The sequence below is a fragment of the Bacillus rossius genome, chromosome 17, assembly GCF_032445375.1.
Source record: "Bacillus rossius redtenbacheri isolate Brsri chromosome 17, Brsri_v3, whole genome shotgun sequence".
Classification (NCBI taxonomy): Eukaryota; Metazoa; Arthropoda; class Insecta; order Phasmatodea; family Bacillidae; genus Bacillus; species Bacillus rossius.
This window is the reverse complement of record NC_086344.1, coordinates 10424586-10445292: the sequence shown is the minus strand read 5'-3', so window position 1 is coordinate 10445292 and position 20707 is coordinate 10424586. Positions and strand designations below refer to the sequence as shown.

At 38.2% G+C, this 20707-nt stretch overlaps 1 protein-coding gene and 1 long non-coding RNA gene across 2 annotated transcripts in view; one reads left to right on the top strand and one right to left on the bottom strand.

The window, feature by feature from the left end:
- LOC134540809 (disintegrin and metalloproteinase domain-containing protein 12) overlaps positions 1-20707 on the top strand; it is a 658355-nt gene that overhangs the window by 513845 nt on the left and 123803 nt on the right. Inside the window, exon 21 of the mRNA XM_063383750.1 lies at positions 1327-1504. Coding sequence (XP_063239820.1) covers positions 1327-1504 — 178 coding nt within the window. The remainder of the gene's footprint in view (positions 1-1326; positions 1505-20707) is intronic.
- The window catches only part of LOC134540810 (uncharacterized), an 88264-nt gene that overhangs the window by 23141 nt on the left and 44416 nt on the right, over positions 1-20707 (bottom strand). The window contains exon 3 of the long non-coding RNA XR_010076517.1: positions 20221-20359. This is a non-coding gene — a long non-coding RNA (uncharacterized LOC134540810). The remainder of the gene's footprint in view (positions 1-20220; positions 20360-20707) is intronic.

Here is a 20707-nt window from a genome sequence, read left to right as displayed (position 1 = left end):
TCGTTTACACTAGAGGTGGGTTAAACACTATGGACGGTTAGTTAGGTTAGTATAGCTACATTAAAATAAACAGAGAACTATAAATATATATAAATAAACCCGAGCCGAAGGTGAATATTCGGGCGTGTTCGGGCAGGGACAGAACTTGATGTAGCCTACATCTTAGGCTTCCCCCTCCCCTACATTCTTTACCTTCTTCATCCCTTATTAGTCGTGCCGCTCCCTCCCCTTTCACAAGCTCCGCCCAAGTGACCCGTCATCTGCGATCGGGTTCTGAGCACATTGGCCGTGGTGGTTGTTCCAGTTGAATTCTAAACTGATACTAAAGTACTTGATACTTGAATAGTGTACTCGTTTGCAGTACCTGATACAGGCGTGTATCAGTTTCCAAAGTAACAGGTTGATACTCTGCAACCCACCTCTAGTTTACACTATATTATGTTCATTAAACTAGGTTGGCAGCGAGCTAAGAAAAGTATCGATAGCTTCAGAACTCATCATTAGAGCCACGGAATTTTCGCGCATTCATTTAGTCGCAAGCTAGAATGGGAAACCTCCACACTGTCGCACTGTGTTCATGATCGGACCGCAGTTATCTACGACCGTGAGCCAACGATGTCCAGCCAGGAGAGAAGTAAGCGAATCAGGTAGTGCCAGATAACAAAGGATAAAAAAATGCGCTAAGAAATCAACCAACGGGAAAGTAAACATGGGTCGAGCACACCTATGACTAGGGATAGGAAAAATTTGCGGGTTCATTTCGCGACAGGCTAAAATACAAACAGTTACACCTCAGTGCTACCTCTGCTATTGGCTCACAACTCACCTGGATGACTCTGAGCCAATTAGAAACGCCCGACCAAAGCTTTATCGTTAGAGTCCCGGAAATTTCGCGGATTCCTCTGGCCTTAGGATAGAATTCAAAGTTATATGTGTGCTCGAACCATGTTTACTTTCCCATTGGTTGATTTCTTAGCGAGAACATTTTTATCCTTGTTATTTGGCATTACCTGATTCGCTTACTTCTTTCCTAGCTGGACATCGTTGGCTCACGGTCGTAGAGGGACGTGTCCAGATAACTACGGTCCAATCATGAACACAGTGCGACAGTGTGGAGGTTTGCATTCTAGCTTGCGACTAAATGAATCCGCGAAATTTCCGTGGCTCTATTAATCGTATCACAGGCTGCTACGTTGGGACGTCTCACAAGACGGCAGCCAACGGGTGGGGTGGCATTTGGCCGAGTGTACGCAGAACTATGGAGTTCGTCCTGCAGGTCATTGACCGAGGCCAGAGGAACTGAATGTGACCCGCGGCACTGTGCAGGTTTGCTCCAACGTGAACAAGTGCTACTGCGAGCTCGGCTGGGGCGGGCCCGACTGCTCCATCCAGGTGGAGATGACCTTGTCGCCCGTGCAGCAGCCCGCCACCACCCCCGCCCTGCCCGGGCAGCACAAGGACGGGCTAGACGGGCTCAAGATGGAGAAGAAGGAAACCCCCTACGGTAACCGCCCGCTGCCCCGTCCCAGAGACACCGCCCTCTGCCCCGTCCCAGAGACACCGCCCTCTGCCCCGTCCCAGAGACACCGCCCTCTGCCCCGTCCCAGAGACACCGCCCTCTGCCCCGTCCCAGAGAATCCCGCCCGCTGCCCCGTCCCAGAGACACCCGCCCGCTGCCCCGTCCCAGAGACACCCGCCCGCTGCCCCGTCCCAGAGACACCGCCCGCTGCCCCGTCCCAGAGACACCGCGCGCTGCCCCGTCCCAGAGACACCGCCCGCTGCCCCGTCCCAGAGACACAGCGCCCGCTGCCCCGTCCCAGAGACACAGCGCCCGCTGCCCCGTCCCAGAGACACAGCGCCCGCTGCCCCGTCCCAGAGACACAGCGCCCGCTGCCCCGTCCCAGAGACACAGCGCCCGCTGCCCCGTCCCAGAGACACAGCGCCCGCTGCCCCGTCCCAGAGACACAGCGCCCGCTGCCCCGTCCCAGAGACACAGCGCCCGCTGCCCCGTCCCAGAGACACAGCGCCCGCTGCCCCGTCCCAGAGACACAGCGCCCGCTGCCCCGTCCCAGGGACACAGCGCCCGCTGCCCCGTCCCAGGGACACAGCGCCCGCTGCCCCGTCCCAGGGACACAGCGCCCGCTGCCCCGTCCCAGGGACACAGCGCCCGCTGCCCCGTCCCAGGGACACAGCGCCCGCTGCCCCGTCCCAGGGACACAGCGCCCGCTGCCCCGTCCCAGGGACACAGCGCCCGCTGCCCCGTCCCAGAGACACAGCGCCCGCTGCCCCGTCCCAGAGACACAGCGCCCGCTGCCCCGTCCCAGAGACACAGCGCCCGCTGCCCCGTCCCAGAGACACAGCGCCCGCTGCCCCGTCCCAGAGACACAGCGCCCGCTGCCCCGTCCCAGAGACACAGCGCCCGCTGCCCCGTCCCAGAGACACAGCGCCCGCTGCCCCGTCCCAGAGACACAGCGCCCGCTGCCCCGTCCCAGAGACACAGCGCCCGCTGCCCCGTCCCAGAGACACAGCGCCCGCTGCCCCGTCCCAGAGACACAGCGCCCGCTGCCCCGTCCCAGAGACACAGCGCCCGCTGCCCCGTCCCAGAGACACAGCGCCCGCTGCCCCGTCCCAGAGACACAGCGCCCGCTGCCCCGTCCCAGAGACACAGCGCCCGCTGCCCCGTCCCAGAGACACAGCGCCCGCTGCCCCGTCCCAGAGACACAGCGCCCGCTGCCCCGTCCCAGAGACACAGCGCCCGCTGCCCCGTCCCAGAGACACAGCGCCCGCTGCCCCGTCCCAGAGACACAGCGCCCGCTGCCCCGTCCCAGAGACACAGCGCCCGCTGCCCCGTCCCAGAGACACAGCGCCCGCTGCCCCGTCCCAGAGACACAGCGCCCGCTGCCCCGTCCCAGAGACACAGCGCCCGCTGCCCCGTCCCAGAGACACAGCGCCCGCTGCCCCGTCCCAGAGACACAGCGCCCGCTGCCCCGTCCCAGAGACACAGCGCCCGCTGCCCCGTCCCAGAGACACCGCCCGCTGCCCCGTCCCAGAGACACCGCCCGCTGCCCCGTCCCAGAGACACCGCCCGCTGCCCCGTCCCAGAGACACCGCCCTCTGCCCCGTCCCAGAGACACCGCCCGCTGCCCCGTCCCAGAGACACCGCCCGCTGCCCCGTCCCAGAGACACCGCCCGCTGCCCCGTCCCAGAGACACCGCCCTCTGCCCCGTCCCAGAGACACCGCCCGCTGCCCCGTCCTAGAGACACCGCCCGCTGCCCCGTCCCAGAGACACCGCCCGCTGCCCCGTCCCAGAGACACCGCTCGCTGCCCCGTCCCAGAGACACCGCCCTCTGCCCCGTCCCAGAGACACTGTCCTCTGCTCCGATCAGCGCACCTTAAAGCTACGGCCACACAGAGCGCTATGCTCGCTATGTTCGCGATGTTCGCTACGCGATCACGATATAGCCAGCTGCATCTCAGGTGCCACCTGCCACACAAAACTGTGTTCGCTATGTTGGCGACGTCGCCAGGTGTTTGGTTCTTGGCTATTTTTCTAAAACGTCGCTGACTTGGCGCATGCGCAGGTAAACAAAAACGTCTGTTTTTGCGCGGAATTGTGCTGTAGGTACCCACTTCAGTGTTTACATTATTAGTATAATGCCAACGGAAAATTTTATTGAAGAAGTAACAAAATATCCATGTTTATGGAACAAATCAATAGAAGATTATAGAAAGCAGGACATGCGTGATAATTCCTGGGATTTGATTTCCAAAGAGGTTAATAAACCAGGTTAGGTGTAATTGCAATTTATTAGTTATTCAGTTAATGATCATATTAAATTTCTGCTCCAATGCTTTTCCTGTAATTAAAATTCTTCTCAATTTTATTATTGATTAGCAATAATATGCTATCAAACTGAGTTGTATTTATTCTAAAGTATTCAATAAATTGGCCTCGTCCGCACGCAACTGCTTCATTAAATGATGAAATTCACCAAATTCATTTATTTTGAGATTCACTTTATGAACCCATTTCTTTTTTCGTTTGCATACTGTGAGAGCCAACAGAATATCATCCTTGTCGGAATCATCACTCGAATCCCACGGCATGCGCCTCGTCGACATCGCAAACTACACTATTCTGTGTGGCCACCTCGCGCAGCAAACATAGCGGACATAGCGAACATCTCGAACATAGCGAACATAGCGTAGCTTTCTGTGTGGCCGAAGCTTAACTGTCATCACTAGAGACCCGGAAAATTCACGGGTTAATTTCGTGTTATGCTAAAAATTCAAATAATTATAGCTTAGTGCTGCTTGTCATTGGTTCAGTGTTAATCTGGAGGACTGAGGGCCAATTAGAGACCCATCACTCATAGAAGTGTCGAATCACAGGCCACCCCAGTCGAGACGACTCAAGTTCAGCAGCCAATGAATTGTTGGCATTTGCCCGAGTGTGTAGAGGATATTGGAGTCCATCCTGGAGGCAATTAAACCCGCGAAATTTTCCGGGTCTCTAGTCATCACATCTATGGGCGTAGCCAGGGGGGGGGGGGGGTTTAGAGGTTCAACCCCCTTCCCCCATAGCACCAAATCTTTAATTAATTTCTTATCCATCACTCAAACAAATTTCATATTAAAATTAATAAAATTTTTACCATTACAATATTTAAATTTAAGAACCGAAAACTGCTAAAAATAGCACTATTTTACACCTTAAAATACAAATTTTCTCGGGGGAGGACCCCCGGACACCCCGCTGTAATACGGGGGGGGGGGGGGGGGGAACCATGCTTCTTAACACCCCCCATACACAAATCCTGGCTACGCCACTGATCACATCGTGTTCAATAGCAAGTAAACTAGCATCAGATCGTGTTCAGTAGCAAGTTAACTATCATCAGATCGTGTTCAATAGCAAGTAGACTATCATCAGAACGTGTTCAATAGCAAGTTAACTATCATCAGATTGTGTTCAATAGCAAAAGCTGCGAATACTGATCGATAGGGACGGGAATAATTCGCGGGTTCAACGACCTCCAGGATGAACTCTATAGTTCTACGTACACTCGGTCAAATGCCATCCACTCATTGGCTGCTGTCTTGTGGGACGTTCCAACGTAGCAGCCGGTGATTCGATAAAGCTTTGGTCGGGTGTTTCTCATTGGCCCAGAGTCATCCAGATGAGTTGTGGGCCAATAGCAGAGGCAGCACTGAGGTATAACTATTTGTATTTTAGCCTATCGTGAAATGAATTCGCGAATTTTTCCGGTCTCTACTGATCGATACTTATATCAAAAACAACTAAAGGAACAAAAACATTTCTTTAAGGGGGTGCCTCCCATTTCAGGTCAATATTTTATATTTACCGTGATTACAGATAACCTTTTATATATTTTTTCAATTTTTTTAACTTTCACAAAATGAAAAATATATAAAGGGCACACTGTTTGCATAATTAGCTGCCAAAGTTACAGTTTTAACGTTTTTGGGTTGTACAAATAAGGAGAATTTAATTTATTGCAGAACTGAAACTTTTTACATTTAACTGCAATGCCACTGGCTACTTCAGGAAATGGTTTGAATTTATTTCAGAAAATATTAATTAATTTTACCTGGCATTTCAAAATCATCAAATTTTTGACGATTTTGACAGCCAAAAACATGAAATGAGTTTTTGTGATAGAAATGCAAATCACATCATGAAATAGCCAGTGGCATTGCAGTTAAACCTAAAAAGTTTCAGTTCTGCAATAAATTAAATTCTCCTTATTTGTACAACCCAAAAACGTTAGAAATGTAACTTTTGCAGCTAATTATGCAAAAATTATGCGCTGTACATATTTTTCATTTCGTGAAAGTTAAACAATTGAAAAAGTCTAAAAGTTGATCAGTGATTAATATAAATATAAAATAATGACTTGAAATGGGAGGCACCCCCTTAAAAGCAAGATGTTGCCCTTTTTCGAGCGAATCTAAGTGTGGATACATAGATTTTTTTTAATACCTACAATATGTAATATAATTATTTGTTACTTTCATGAACTACCGTAAAATTGAGCGATTTACAGTTACATTGCAATGAGACATAACTGCACAAGGCAAAAGTGTGCATTGAACTTTAGTAAGAAATTGATTGACGATAGACCATCTGAATATCTTTTAATGTTTGTAGAAATTTCTTTTTCTTTTTTTAAATGTTTGTATCTGTTTTAATGCTTGTTTTTTCTTGAAACTAACAGCAAAAGTTTAAGATGGCACTTCAACCATTTTCCGTTCATGTTGATAGTTCTCGACGTGGAGTGGACCAGTGTTTGTGACTGGCATTTGACTTTAATCTCACTTTCATTAGTGTTTTGTTTGCGCTTCTATGTGGGGAGACTTTTCATGGCACTGTGTAGTTGGTCTATAGTGAACAGCATAAGTGCTGAAGATGAAGTTACAAACTAGCAACTAAGTAAGAAAAAACAATGCAAATGTATAGTAGTGTAAAATAAGTGATAAAACCTCTAAGTGACATTAAATTAATAGTTTTGATGTCGCCAATAGTTAAAGTTTTTTAACAAAACGTACTCATAACAACTGTAGATAGACAAAGTTTGTCTGAAATTATATTATTTGCAACCAGCCTAATCACACGATATAAAACATAATCGGGGGTGTTAAATTGAATTAAGAGAATCAATTAGCGGTGTTTAACATAAGAAATAAATTACGAATTATAAGGGTTTAAAGTGTTGAAGTTAACTCTCCAAGGCTTTACCTACACATATATCGGCTTGACGAAGAAAGATTAGGTTGAAGTAATAATTATCCTACAAACCTTAACACGATTTAGACAGCTTAATTATTTGTCAGCACCTGCTACTGTTTGTTTCAATTGATATTGGTGTTGAAAATCAAAATTGGGTGACTGCCGCCCTACAAGAGGCCTGTTGATTTATTATGCTACACAAAAATTTTGATCAGAATAACTGCCTTGACCATTACATGTGACGACGACCAGATGAGACACCCAACCAATCAACGTCTCTCTTCCTGAACGCACGCCTTTCTCCGCCAGGCACAGAAATTCTGTGACTACCGACATAAAATCACATTTTATTATTTTTTTATTTGGTGCCTATCGTACAAAACTGCTTTTCAAATTTCAACTGGACGATAAATATCAATTAAGGCAAGTAGTATATATTGGCCTGTACTGGCTCAGGCTTCAGACTGTGGTGTCGTGGTGTCGACCGCCATCTTGGATTGTGACATAATGGCGGCCATTTTGGATGACTTTGACCTTCAAAATTGGTCAAAAATTACTCAAAAATTGCCCAAAATCCGCCAAAATTTTCAGTTTCCTTAAAAACAAAATTCCGGGAATTTTTTTTAAAAATTTAAAAAAAATCTTTATTCCGAGGTAAAAATTTCCGTTTCAGCTCTCAAAAATGCCAAAGGCTCAAAAATCCTCCACAATAGCTTAAATTCCCATGCGATAAGCCACTCTAAGCCTCCGTGGTCATGACCTTGAGAAATAGGATATCATGGCCGTCATCTTCAATCATGACGTAATCGTTGAAATTATCGTTACGACTGCCATCTTGAAAATCCGTATTTTTATGCTAGAAAATCGGGACAAATTTTAAAATTATAAAAAATTAATAAATCAAAATTTAATTAATTTTAATTTTAAAAAGAATTACCGTAGAGTCCTTGGTTTGAACCTGTTAAGGGCAAAATAAAAAAAAACAGATCCTTCCTCCACGGAAGCTACCAACAGACTGACCTCCCACCACTAATGCCAAGGTATATTTATCTCCAGCTAGTATGACGTCATGTCAGCCATCTTTTTTTTCGTATCCTGGAGGCCACCATCTTGTTTTCGTCTGCTAGAGGTCGAATCTTGTTTTCGTCTGCTAAAATGCACTGTCGCCATGTTAGTTAAATTTTTACCCACTAGAGTGCAGTAAATTTTATTACTGTCTCGTCCACCATCTTGAAATTTGGCCACCATCTTGGTTACAATCATTTTTTATCTATAATTCGGGAAACAATTCAAATTTTATTCAAAAATCTACAATTAATATACGGATTGATTTGATAGATTCCTGTCCATGGTTCGATACTTGGTCAATGCAAAAAAAAAATGATTTAACATCATATCAATTTTACATGAAAGTGACAGGTTCGAAAAAGCAACACTTTTTTTACAAATAAAATTTATTGCATAATTTCTACTCTACTACAGGAACAGTTGCGAATGTTGTACCATCGTCGACGACGACAGCACTAGAGGAGACTTCGACAGTCGTGGTACCACCAGCAGAAGAGAGCTTAATGACTCGGTGATGGCTGCAGAGGAAACCTCGATGAATGACTCTTCACCGTCGATGGAGGCTTCAATGGTTCGTGATTCGACAACAACTATCTAGCACCGATGCCGTTACTGTGACAAGATTTTCTCAAACATTAGTAATGCTCAATGAGACAAGAGAGAATGTGCTAAGAATCTACTACGCAAAACGTTTGTCTCTAAACAATGTCGCAAGCAATTTGCAAGAAATTTTAAATTGAAAAGACACTTGAAGAAATGCAAATGCGACGGCATGCGAAAAAATGTTAAGGTGAAACCCGAGTGCCTAATAATGAACTACCTGAAGATATTTCGACTACTCGCTTTAGATTGGAGACTCGTATGCGTACAAGCATCAAAGCAGATGTTCAGCAACCGAACGCGTTGAGACATTAATCTAAGCTAAGACTGTGCTTGGTCCATTACAGGAAAATTACAATGGATTCCACTTGTCGAAATCTGCATTTTGTGGAACGTTTAAATACTACTGTTATCTAAATAAATTTAGTGAGTCAAAAGATATGTTTGATATCAAACAGAAAATAATCAAACAGCTTACAGATGAAGTAGCAACATACGATCTTTAAAATATAATTTGTGGTTGGACTGTGTATAGGGCAAACCATTTTCGTTCAAGGAAAACATGAAGTGCGCATTCAAGACAGTAAATACTCCCATTTACAATTACGATGATGTGAAGCAGTCTGTTAAACATAGTATCGAGAAACTGCAGAGAAATAATTATGTAGGAAACGGATCTGGCTGGACTCTTACTTCAGTAATTAGTTAGTTCAATCCGATGCATAAATAAATGTTTATTAGATTGCTAACTTTCGCAAGGGTTCCTGTAGTAGAGTAGAAATTATGTAATAAATTGTATTTTTAAAAAAACTGTTGCTTTTTTCGAACCTGCCACGTTTATGTAAAATTGATATTTTATTAATTTTTTTTGCATTGACCAAGGATCGAACTGAGGACAGGAATCCATCGATTCAACCAGTTAATTAATGAGTGATTTTTGGAATTTTTCCCCAATATCTAGGTCAAAATTATAAATTTTCTCTTTGACTTACTGGAGGCTGGTTGACTAGGAACCTAAGCTGCTTTAGAACTTTAACCATAATTTATTAAATAAGAGTATTTTTAAGCTAAAATTACCTTTTGTTTATCAAGTATCAAACCAAGTACAGAAATAGATTGAATCGATCAGTTTATTAATTGCAAATTTTTATTAATGAATTTTGAATTTTTCTCGAATTTATAGATAAAAAAATTATTACTAACCAAGATGGCGGCCAATTTTCAAGATGGCGGGCACCACAGTAATTATAAATTATTACTGCACTCTTGTGGATAAAAATTGAACTAACATGGCGACAGTGCACTCTAGCAGATGAAAACAAGATGGCGACCTCTAGCAGACGAAAACTATATGTCGGCCTTCAGCAGACGAAAACTATATGTCGGCCTTCAGCAGACGAAAACTATATGTCGGCCTTCAGCAGACGAATCAATCTCTATATATATATATACACACACATACACACACACACACACACCTTGGCATTAGTGGTGGGAGTTCGGTCTGTCGGTGGCTTCCGTGCAGAAAGGATCGGTCGTCATTTTTTTATTTTGCTCTCACCAGGTTCGAATCAAGAACTCCATGATGAAAGTGTGATGTTTAATTAAAATTGCATTAATGAATTTTTTTTACAAATTTTAATTTTTTTTGGAAACTTTTCTAATTTTTAGATTTTCAATATAATGGCTGCGACGTCAATCTGAGATCGACGAGTGTTTTTATTTAAAATGTTATTTTTTTTATAAATAACATTTTTCCCGATTTTCTAGCATAAAATATACGGATTTTTAGACGGTCGTAACGATAATTGCAATGGTTACATCATAATTCAAGATGGCGACCATGGCATCCTAATTGTCAAGGACGTGGCCTCGGCGGCTTATGACCGGGGAATCAAAGCCACTTTGGGGGATTTTTCCCTGGAAATAGAGACATTTTTGTATTTTTTAAATTTTGTGAGATTTGTTGGTGTATTTCTTTTTTTCCAAAACAACATTAAATTTTGCCCCCTTTTTTTGTGGCAAATTTTGAGTGATTTTGAGTAGTTTTAATTAATTTTGAGAGTCCACATCAAAGGTCAGTGTCATCAAAAATGGCCGTCGGCTATACGGTAACACAGCCTGAAGCATGGTCTAGTACCAGCCAATATATACTACTAAGGCATTATTCTTAACAGATTATTTAGTATATTATTTTATATTTTCGTGAAACATAAAATTATTATTATTCCCAAATTTTCAAAAAAAAAATTGATAATTTTAACTTAATACATCTCATAAGATTTTTTCTATTCACAATTTTTTTTTTATTTTTAATAGATATCAGTTAATTGCATATATTTGCCAACAAACTTAATTTTTTTCCATTTTTATTTTAACAGGATTTTTACAATATTTTTTTTCCACCTTGATAAACATACAAACAAAAATTATTATTTGAATTCCCATGAATCTGCCCTTAGAAAACATTCTACCATATTTTCTAATAAAACTAAATAAATTCTCAGTTGATACTTAATTTTATCAGTTTTAACTGTATGTTCTAGTTTTATAGTCACAATTTTTTCATCTTCAAAAGTTCCAGTTTTTTTTTTTTTTTGGATGGTGATCTTAATACAAAACTTAAAAAGGTATAAATTTTTTCAATCCCATTTCATTGTTTTTATATTTATTTTCTTAATTAAAAGATAAATTAGTATGGCATATATACCAGCAGATTTTTTAAAAAAAAGTCTGCTATTTGTCATTTTTATGATTTTTAAAAGTTCAAGAGCATTTTCATCATTTGGAAAAAAATTAATTGCCAAAAGGAAAAAAAAGTATACAGTATGATTATTTAAAAATTTTAAATACTACTTATGTGTATTGTGGAAAAAGGTCTGATAATTTAAAATTGACTCTTTTAAAAGCTATTTACAATCATTCAAAAATTGTAACTAATATTTAAAACCATAATCTTGTATCAATCCATATATAAATATTTATAAACTATAAAATGCAAGAAACAAAATGTTAGAATAATTAAATAAAACAGTTATATTTAATTTAAAGGAAACATGTATATCTTTATGAAATATTAAAAAATATACAATTAATTTTACAAAATATTTTAAGTTAGAGTTCTGAAGGTAGTAAAAATTTTATTTGTGATTGTTAGTTAACTTTTTTTTACATTAATGTTGAATTAATGTTAGAGGAAAATCACATGCAGCAAAACAGAGATTACCAATTTTTTTTCTCATTAATCAATTTTTTAAAGATTTTGTTAACAAATGTTTAAAAATTATACTTCTTAGGAAAATTAATGTATTCAAAATATTTAGCCTTAAAAATTGATGGGTTTAAATTTCTACTATAATCTTAAAAAATCCTCCAGTTAGTAAAAGAAACAAAAATTTTAAATATTTAAATTGAGAATTTATTCAAAAAATAAATTAGGAAATTAGTTTGCTGGAAATTATAATTTTAATAATAAAGTTTGTATCATAAATATGTTAAGATAAATATTTTTGTTATTAACATTTCCGGATGTTAGATGTATCATAAGTGTTTAAAATTTTATTATTTGTTTTAAAAATATGATTATTAATAAAAAATAAATTAGGCCTGAAATACTTTTGATTTACTGAAATACCTTCTTCCTGGGTATAATATTTTTGGTAAACTTATCTAAAAATGTAATCTTTAATTGAAGGAATAATTGTTTTATAATTTTAAATAAAAAAATAACGAAATGATTTTATTTTACTTTGAGATCCCAAAAATTTACTTTGAAGTCATAATACAAGCAAAATTTGATAAAAATCATTTTCAAAAAATAAGTTTTGTTAAAACACTAAACAGTAAAAATTTGCTTTATGATAATGAAACTATGTTTGTAAAAAAAGCAAAAATGGGTAAAAAAATTGTGTAATATATAAAATTATATACAAACAAAAATTAAAAATTTTGATATTTATAATTCTCACATGAGATATTTTACATATCAGATTTATTTTCATCAATTATGGAAACTATTTTAAATGAATAAAACCAAATGTGCTGTCTCATTAAGGTGTATTAATACTTGTTTTATTCCAACTTAATTAACAAAAGATTTTTCAGCTACTAGAGCATGTACTTACTATTAACAATTATGTTCAAAAACTTTATAAAATATAAAGAACTGAAAAAATAGCAAACCAAAATTTAATTAAAGTATTATTTGTTTATATATAATATATGTTAATACAGTTAATTTTATATTGAAAATTGTTAAATTCAAAAATTTAAGTTAAATTTTTTTATTGTCTCCGTGATAAATAAACTACTTTAATCAAATGCAAAAATAAACTAGTATTGCTAAATTGAAAATTTTAAATCTGGAATTTGATGTGTAAGTACTTATCTGGAAAAATCTGTAAATATGTTATTTTATTTAATTCAAATGATATAAATATCTCCACAAAATTTTTCATCTAATAAAAATAACAATTAAATTTGATATAAGTAGTATCATAAAGTTGAAGTTAATTTAGTTTCATAATTTTTTAGATTTATTTTTAAAATCCTTTTTAGTTTTATCAAATATTTTTAATTACTCAGTTACAGTATCAAAGGTGAACCATTAAATAATGGTTATTCTAGTAATTTCACAATTGATACGATATAAAAATTTATTTTTATTAAAATTTATATAAGAAAATTGAATAACTTAATAAAAAACAAAGTTTTTCAGAAAGAAATATTTCAAAAATTAATTTTTGCTTATGTAATTTAACAATACACACAATCAATTGAAATAATTTTTAAATTATATACTATTGAAACTTAGTTTTCGAGATCTATGGAACCTACTAAGAATATTTAAAATTATTCGTATTTAAAAAATAGTATTTTTTTTTTATTTGTACCTGCTCCCTGATGCAATGTCGACCGAAACGTTGGTGAATTATTCGCCTAGGACAAGGCTACAATCCAGAAGCCAAGATACTTCCTATCGCCATTATTATTTGCTATCGCTTAACTGAAATCAGGCTGCATAATATGATCTTACCTGAAATCGCACGGAAAATTAACGTGCTTTTAATTCAAAAATCTTTCATCGCAAAGTGTATGCGCATAGGCTTGGTGATTTATTCCGTGCGGATAATGAGAGATAGTGTGCCGTATGAATAAAACCTTTAAGAACATGTTTGCAGTTTGTCGTGTAGAGAAAATTAATTTACTCAAAACCAGTGAATTTAATATAATTTATTAATGTGAACAAAGCCATGGCAGATGTTTAGATCGCAATGGAAGCATATTTTCACACTAAAATGTTTGTGCATATAATCTCTTTCATTGTAAAAATAATATGCATTTATTACTTTTATATAAAAAAACTGACACATTTTATTAAAAAGGGGGTAAATGCGACATTTTTCCTTGCTTCAGGCACAAAAATAAGTTCTGTGTTTTTTTTAAGTAAAGTTTATTCACTGGTTTATCTTCTTAGTGTTTTTTTTCTTCATCTCAACTAAGATTTCACAGTTTAAAAATGAAATATATGAAAGCAATCAAAGATAACAGTAATTTTTTTCTTCGTAATTGCAAAAGTGAATGATATAATGTGAAATTGATAACGAAAACCAATGGTATAGAATGGAATGGTAAATTACTATTAATAATCCCCACCAACTATGCATCACCAAATACATAACTTCTAAATAATTAAAGTTGGATCTGCTTGTAATCAAACTTTGATAAACCTGACAAAAAGGAGCTGTACGTAACTTCTTACCGCTGTGGTACTCGCATGAATCAACTGAGATACTAAAACTCACACTGCAGTAACACTTTTAGAACACTTGATCTCTTAATCATTCACCACCGCCATTTTCACGGCAATAACGGTTGATTGGATCGCGTGAAATTTTATATATATATATTTTTATATAATTTGAGGTTGGTTACTCATATATATGAAAACGGTATAAGTTTTTGTATACAGAAATAAAGGTACATATATTCATAAACCCACGTAAATGCGACAATTTAACACGATCTAATGAACAGGTAGTTCATATTGAAGATTTATTAAACCATTACTTTATTGTGCAGAACGTGGATAGATGTGATTAATTTTTAACAAGTTAAAATAAATATCTTAAAATTTATCACGTCTTACGTAAATATATCTGGAAGTTAGACAGAGAAATGAAGAATCAGAAAACACCTTGCACATTTGGAAAATCATAAATATTATTCACTGAATATTTTTTGAAAGTTCTTTAGTAGGCGTTCTAATTCATGCCAATGCCAAAGAGCGGGACCAATTTGAAATACGATTAGGCTTCGAGTGCAATAACCTGCAGTTCAAAAAACTATTTACCGTCTCCATTAGCAGTGAAATGGTTAAAATTGAATGGTTTTGATTCCTATGATCTTTTAGAACCCTTACAAATATTAGCTTCTTAGAAATAAAATGTGTTTTTTGGTACTCTGTGTTTAATTTATACTTCGTTTCAGTGAGGCTAAAGTGTAGAGGTGTAAAAGTAACGAAAAAATGTGTACCCGTATGTATTCGTTACTATAACAATTAGTACTCGTTACTTTCGTATCGTTACTCGTTACTTCTGATACCGCATGACATGGCACATGCTATGTTATGTAACAGCATCGAATCGAGTCGTATTTCGTACGCGTACAGTATGACGTCGCGTAAATAAAAATAAATCGAATATAAACAATTAAAAATATTTGATAATTAACAGCTTTTGTTAACCAAGAAACAATTAACTCTCATTAGAGCGGCTTTATTATAATATATCTTTTAAGATAAGAACATAAAACGTGAAGATACGCGATTATAAAAAACAAAAACATACATATTTATAATTTGTAAAAAATACTTTCTTACGTTGTTTCTGTTCGAATCTAAAACTTTGTCTACACACACAATACCTTTAATAAACAGTAAAAAACTTGGACGACGAATTTCCAAATCATACTTTTATTAATAAACAAACATCGTTCTTTGTAACGAATACGCGCGCGCATGCGTGAAACATACGAAAGATGCGAGTAACGAAATGCATTCGTGTGTAACGTTTCGTTACTCGTTACTAGATGCCGCACCCGTTACTCAGTAACGAATACATACGGTTTGCTACAGCTCTACTAAAGTGTGAAGTTGAAGAACTTGAATTTGTCGAATTTTCAAAAATTGAAATTTTTTTTCAGGTGATATAAAATCAAAACTTAATAAAGTGTTAATCTTGTAATAGTGTCGTAATCAGAAAAAAAATCCTTCATGTATAGTCGTTATCATTGCAAATGAATTATTTAATACTAAAATACTCAATAGCATATATAAGGCGAGTCAGAATTCGACTGACTAACTTCATGTGCTGGTTCGGCACGATAAATAAGTTGAAAAGCTTTTTACGACTTTTGGTCTAAATTGCTTCCCAAATATGGTATACGTCTCTCAAGCTGGTACTCCACGATATTTTTTTTTGTAAATACAGGAGATATTTAAGGCAGAATACTGAGCGCCTAAAATATGTTTAGTTAGTGGAATTCTATAACCACCAAGAATTTTGTAGCAGTATATATATATATATATATATATATATATATATATATATATATATATATATATATACATACATACATACATATATACATATATATATATATATATATATATATAAAACCGAAATAATTCGAAATAGTAACATGTAACATGCCAAAAAAATATGTAGAAAATAATGGTGGTATTCCCCATTATTTTAATGAAATAAGTAAGCTACAGCCACAAAACTCGTAGAAAATCACTGAATGAATATGTTATGTATTGACATAGTGGCAACACCGTGTTTATGTAGCACACTGTGGCAACACTGCAACCAGTTGGTGTCTTGTGTTATGTGCGCAACTGTTATTACGTAATGGCCGCCTACTAGGGTTCACCTAAGAACAAAGTGTAACACGATTAGCTGGACAATGTTATGAATAGGACATTACAGATAAATACATAATGCAGATGCTCAGGGTTCCATTAAAAAATACTTTATTATTTACAGTAAAAAATGTTAAGCCCCAACTTCAAAGACGTATACGAGACTGGAGAGGCACTTCATACCGTAAGTCATATAGAGGTTTAAACTTATTTTGTCGTAATAAACCTGTATACGAAGTTTGTAGGTGGAATTCAGGCACTTACACTATAAATGAGGATAACAGTGGACATAATTTTTTTTACTATATGGATCATTGCTATGCTTTGTTAATACTGCTTTGTTGTATTACAGGAACAGTTTCCACTGTGAAGGCTGTACCAGCAGTTTCTGCCTTGTTGCAATATTTCTTGTCTTCCAGCAGTGTATGTGTTAACTGCTGGAATGTGATGTCTATGCCAAATGTTCTATTCCAGGTGGCAATAACAACAACCTTAGCACACTTGCAATGGTATTTATCCTGGTCGGGGTTGTCAAAGCAGTCTTCATTTGCTTTGCACTAATGGCTGTTTGCTACAGGTACAGTTAATGTCTGCATAGATGAAACAAAAGTGCAACCAATGCTGTCAGTTGTATAAATCGGTATTTAGTTCATACTGGTGCTTTGATGCTTACATTGAGACTCTCACACCCATGTTAATATTCTACCTCAATTATCAATTGCAAAGCATTTCTCGTATTTCAGCATTTAGTACAAATATTTGAAATGTTTCTGCTATAAAATATTTAGTTACTATAATGTAACCATCATTAATAGCATTTATATAAATGGGGCTACGGTGCCCGGAGTTGTAGTAAGGAGCTGGAGTCGGGTGTCCGCCATCTTGGATTGTGACTTCACGGCCACCATATTGGATGACCTTGACCGTATTGATGACCATCATTGATTCCACCATTTTATTTTCGAGAAATTTCCACCATTTTGGATTCCGCCATTTTGAATTTCGCCATTTTGAATTATGTCGGCCACAATCTTGGAATATGACTTTCCTGTCATCTTGAATTTCGCCATTTTAAATTATGTCACAGTTACAATATTAGAATCTATAACTTTCCTACATTTGGTTATACAGAACTATTTGCAATTTTCTATTATGTCGTCAAAGTCATTATTTTTCGAGAACTGTGACGATGCGTGTAACTGGGGGCAACAGAATAGCGTGGGGCGGATAGTGCAAATAGTGCATTTATTCCACAATAAATGTTGCGGACATATGACAGAAATAGAATGTGTAATATTTCAGGGGCTCTGCTACCAGGATATCATTCTATCTATTGTCTTAGTACCAACAGCATAATATAGCAACAGTTTATATAATTTAGCATTTAACATTAAAACAAAAGTTAAATAAAAGTCCCCAACGAAATATCCACTGCACAAATAATCTCCAAAACCGCGCATTAGCACACTATTTGTTTAAGAAATAATTAGCAACAGTTATTTCACTTAGCATTTACCCTTACCATATAAGTTGAATAAAACCTCAAATGAAATATCCTCTGGGAAAATAATTTCTTTGTGTTAATAAGAGCTGGAGCTAAATAAAGAGAGCTAAAATAATAGTACTTAAAAGAAAGACTAAAATTACATAAGGACTAGGCACCGCATCATGAATAAAGAACTGTATTAAACGCCTGTGTTACTTAAATCCAAATAGAAAACGATGCTAAACCCTGTGTGGCTCACCTTTCCACCAAAACAAAAGGTTAGCCACGTCCCCAACGCCCTCTAGGCAAGTATTACTAAAAAATGGCAAAAAACAAAAAAAATCTCAAAAAAAAATCGAAGTACCATTATTTAAGTCATTTTGCCACTCCAGAGGCATCGAGCAAATAAAGATGAATGTCAAAAAGCAGAGTGCAAAAACTAAGGCTACGCTTCGGCAGGTCGGCGAAATGACAATAAAACGCGTAAGGCTTAACATATGCATTTTATGTAATGCAACACAACTGTAAAACAAAGTTAACCATTTACTACTAAAATCATTGATTTGGCAGTTACTTAAATTAAGTTTGCGAAAATGTCACACAGTAAAAAGTATGAAATTATATATAAAATAAAAAAAATAACTTGAAGGATTTGATATTATCTAAAATTTACCTTAAGAGCTTTTATTTTACTGAACACCAATAACTCACAGAAAGGCGCATACTACCATGTACCATGACACTATTAAATATACATTACCGTAAAAATAATTATAAAATATTACTGTGTAAAAATACGCAATAAAAAAGTTTAACAATTTTGTAAAATAATCTTTCGTAGATACCTGCGCAGGTGTAAACAGAATTATTTTTTTATTTTATAAAAACCCATGTCCTGCGGGGGCCCGAATTCATTACTACAAATACGTCGCGTTAAATAAAAATTGTTCATGTCACGCAGTCGTAACAGCTCAGAGCCTCGCCACTGTTCCAGTCAAGTTGGGTTCCTTCGTGACGTCACACAACGTCCGCTAAAAATAAGTCGGCGGATGAAATACGCATTTAATCCTCAACAGAAAGTTCGTTATGCATCGTCCCGGGCTGCGCCCTTCTGAGCCCGATGCCCCGATGTGCCACCACCTCTCCCCTTGCACGCTGCGAGCCCCCTCCTACCCCCACCACCCGCCGATGTGACGTCAGAGCTCCGCTCCCGAGAGTTGCCGAGCGAGGACGAACGGGCAGCGAGTCACGAGCGCTGCGAGAGGAAGGAGCTTCATGGTTTTGAGTGAGACAGGGGGGAAACAGGCCTCGCCACACACAGGCTACTACGTCACTGCCCTGGGAACAGAGTAGCCGGGTCCACATGCCCGTCATACATGTGGTGGCGCCCTAGACTTCGACCAACACTTCAACCCCCATTGCGGTAGCACCCTTAACACGTACTTGCAACAACATGTACTTCCATTTCAATTCCCGTTCAAAAAACTATAAGAGTCAAAATCCAGTACTTCACGGACGGTAAATGCGTGACGTAGATAATGGGCATGGGGCATTACGCTTGCTTACGTAACGTAAAAAATTGGTTGTCCTGTAAAGTCGGTTTACGGACGATAGTTTAATGTGACAACGTCATAACAAAACATTTATGAAATGAATGCATACTTTTATGAATACAATTGAATCATTTTTATTGAATTATCAATATTTTGTAAGTATGGATACAAAGAAGGAGTGAAATTAAATCTACGATTTAATTGATAAATTTACTTTTATTTGCACTCATTAATTCAAATATGTTTACTACTTTAACGAAGAGATTATTTTAACTGTAACTTTTACACATGTTTGCTATTTAACTTCTTCCAACCTGTGTTATTCTGTTAAGGATAGGACGATGATAGGAAAATTATGAAACGAATGGGAGTGTTTCAAGGATGATGTGAAGGAAAATGGCTTACCCAAAACCAAGATGCAGTCAAAAATAATATATTTGCGCCACGGACTCTGCAGCAATGCTAGGAGGAACGGGTTAGCAAAGAGCAATGAAAATGTTACATTGAAATGCATGAAAACAGAATTACGCCACGGACTCGGTCGCAATGCTAGGAGGTTCAGGTTAGCAAAGAGCAATATAAAATGAGCGTAACGGGACACAGCGAAATGGGACGATGTGCGTGACGGGACATTTTTTCGTGCGTGCAGCCGGTGTTCATCGATTTATTAGACGTTGTCAAGTCAAAAAAAAGTTAGCACAAATTTTAATCTGTTCCATATAGGTCATGGAACTATGCGGTGTTAACTTGTACTTACACGGTTTTGTTGAAAGAAAGTTTGGACTCAAAGCAACTCCTAGCTCGGGCCATGCACACCACTGAAGGCCGATGCTTTACCTTCAGAGTTGTTGTGGAGCAGGCAGTCCTCAGCTCGCCCCGGGGGTCACGTGGGCGCAGAGTGGCGCAGAGTGGCGCAGAGTGGCGCAGAGTGGCGCGCTCTGTCGGGCCTAGCAGTCCTCTCCTCGGCCGTCCAATACTGGAGGGAGAAGAAAGAAAACTTTCAAGACGAATGATTTATTCTTACAGTTTTACATACGTACATTGATAAATGTTTCAAGTAGAGCACTGCATGGCTCGGGCAGTGCATGTGAGGGCTGCATTTGACAAAACACAATTTTTAGACTATTTAAATTTTAATTAAAAAAAAGTATTTTAACTTTTATGAACACAATGGTTCGTTTGATTATGCAAAACTTTTTTTTTTCAAATATGTTATTTTATTTTGTGTTTGAATTACATTTTTGCCACTGCCTCAATGTTTAATTACTATTTTGTATAATATTCTATGAAACTATATTTTTTGGGATTGGCGTAACCTCGCATA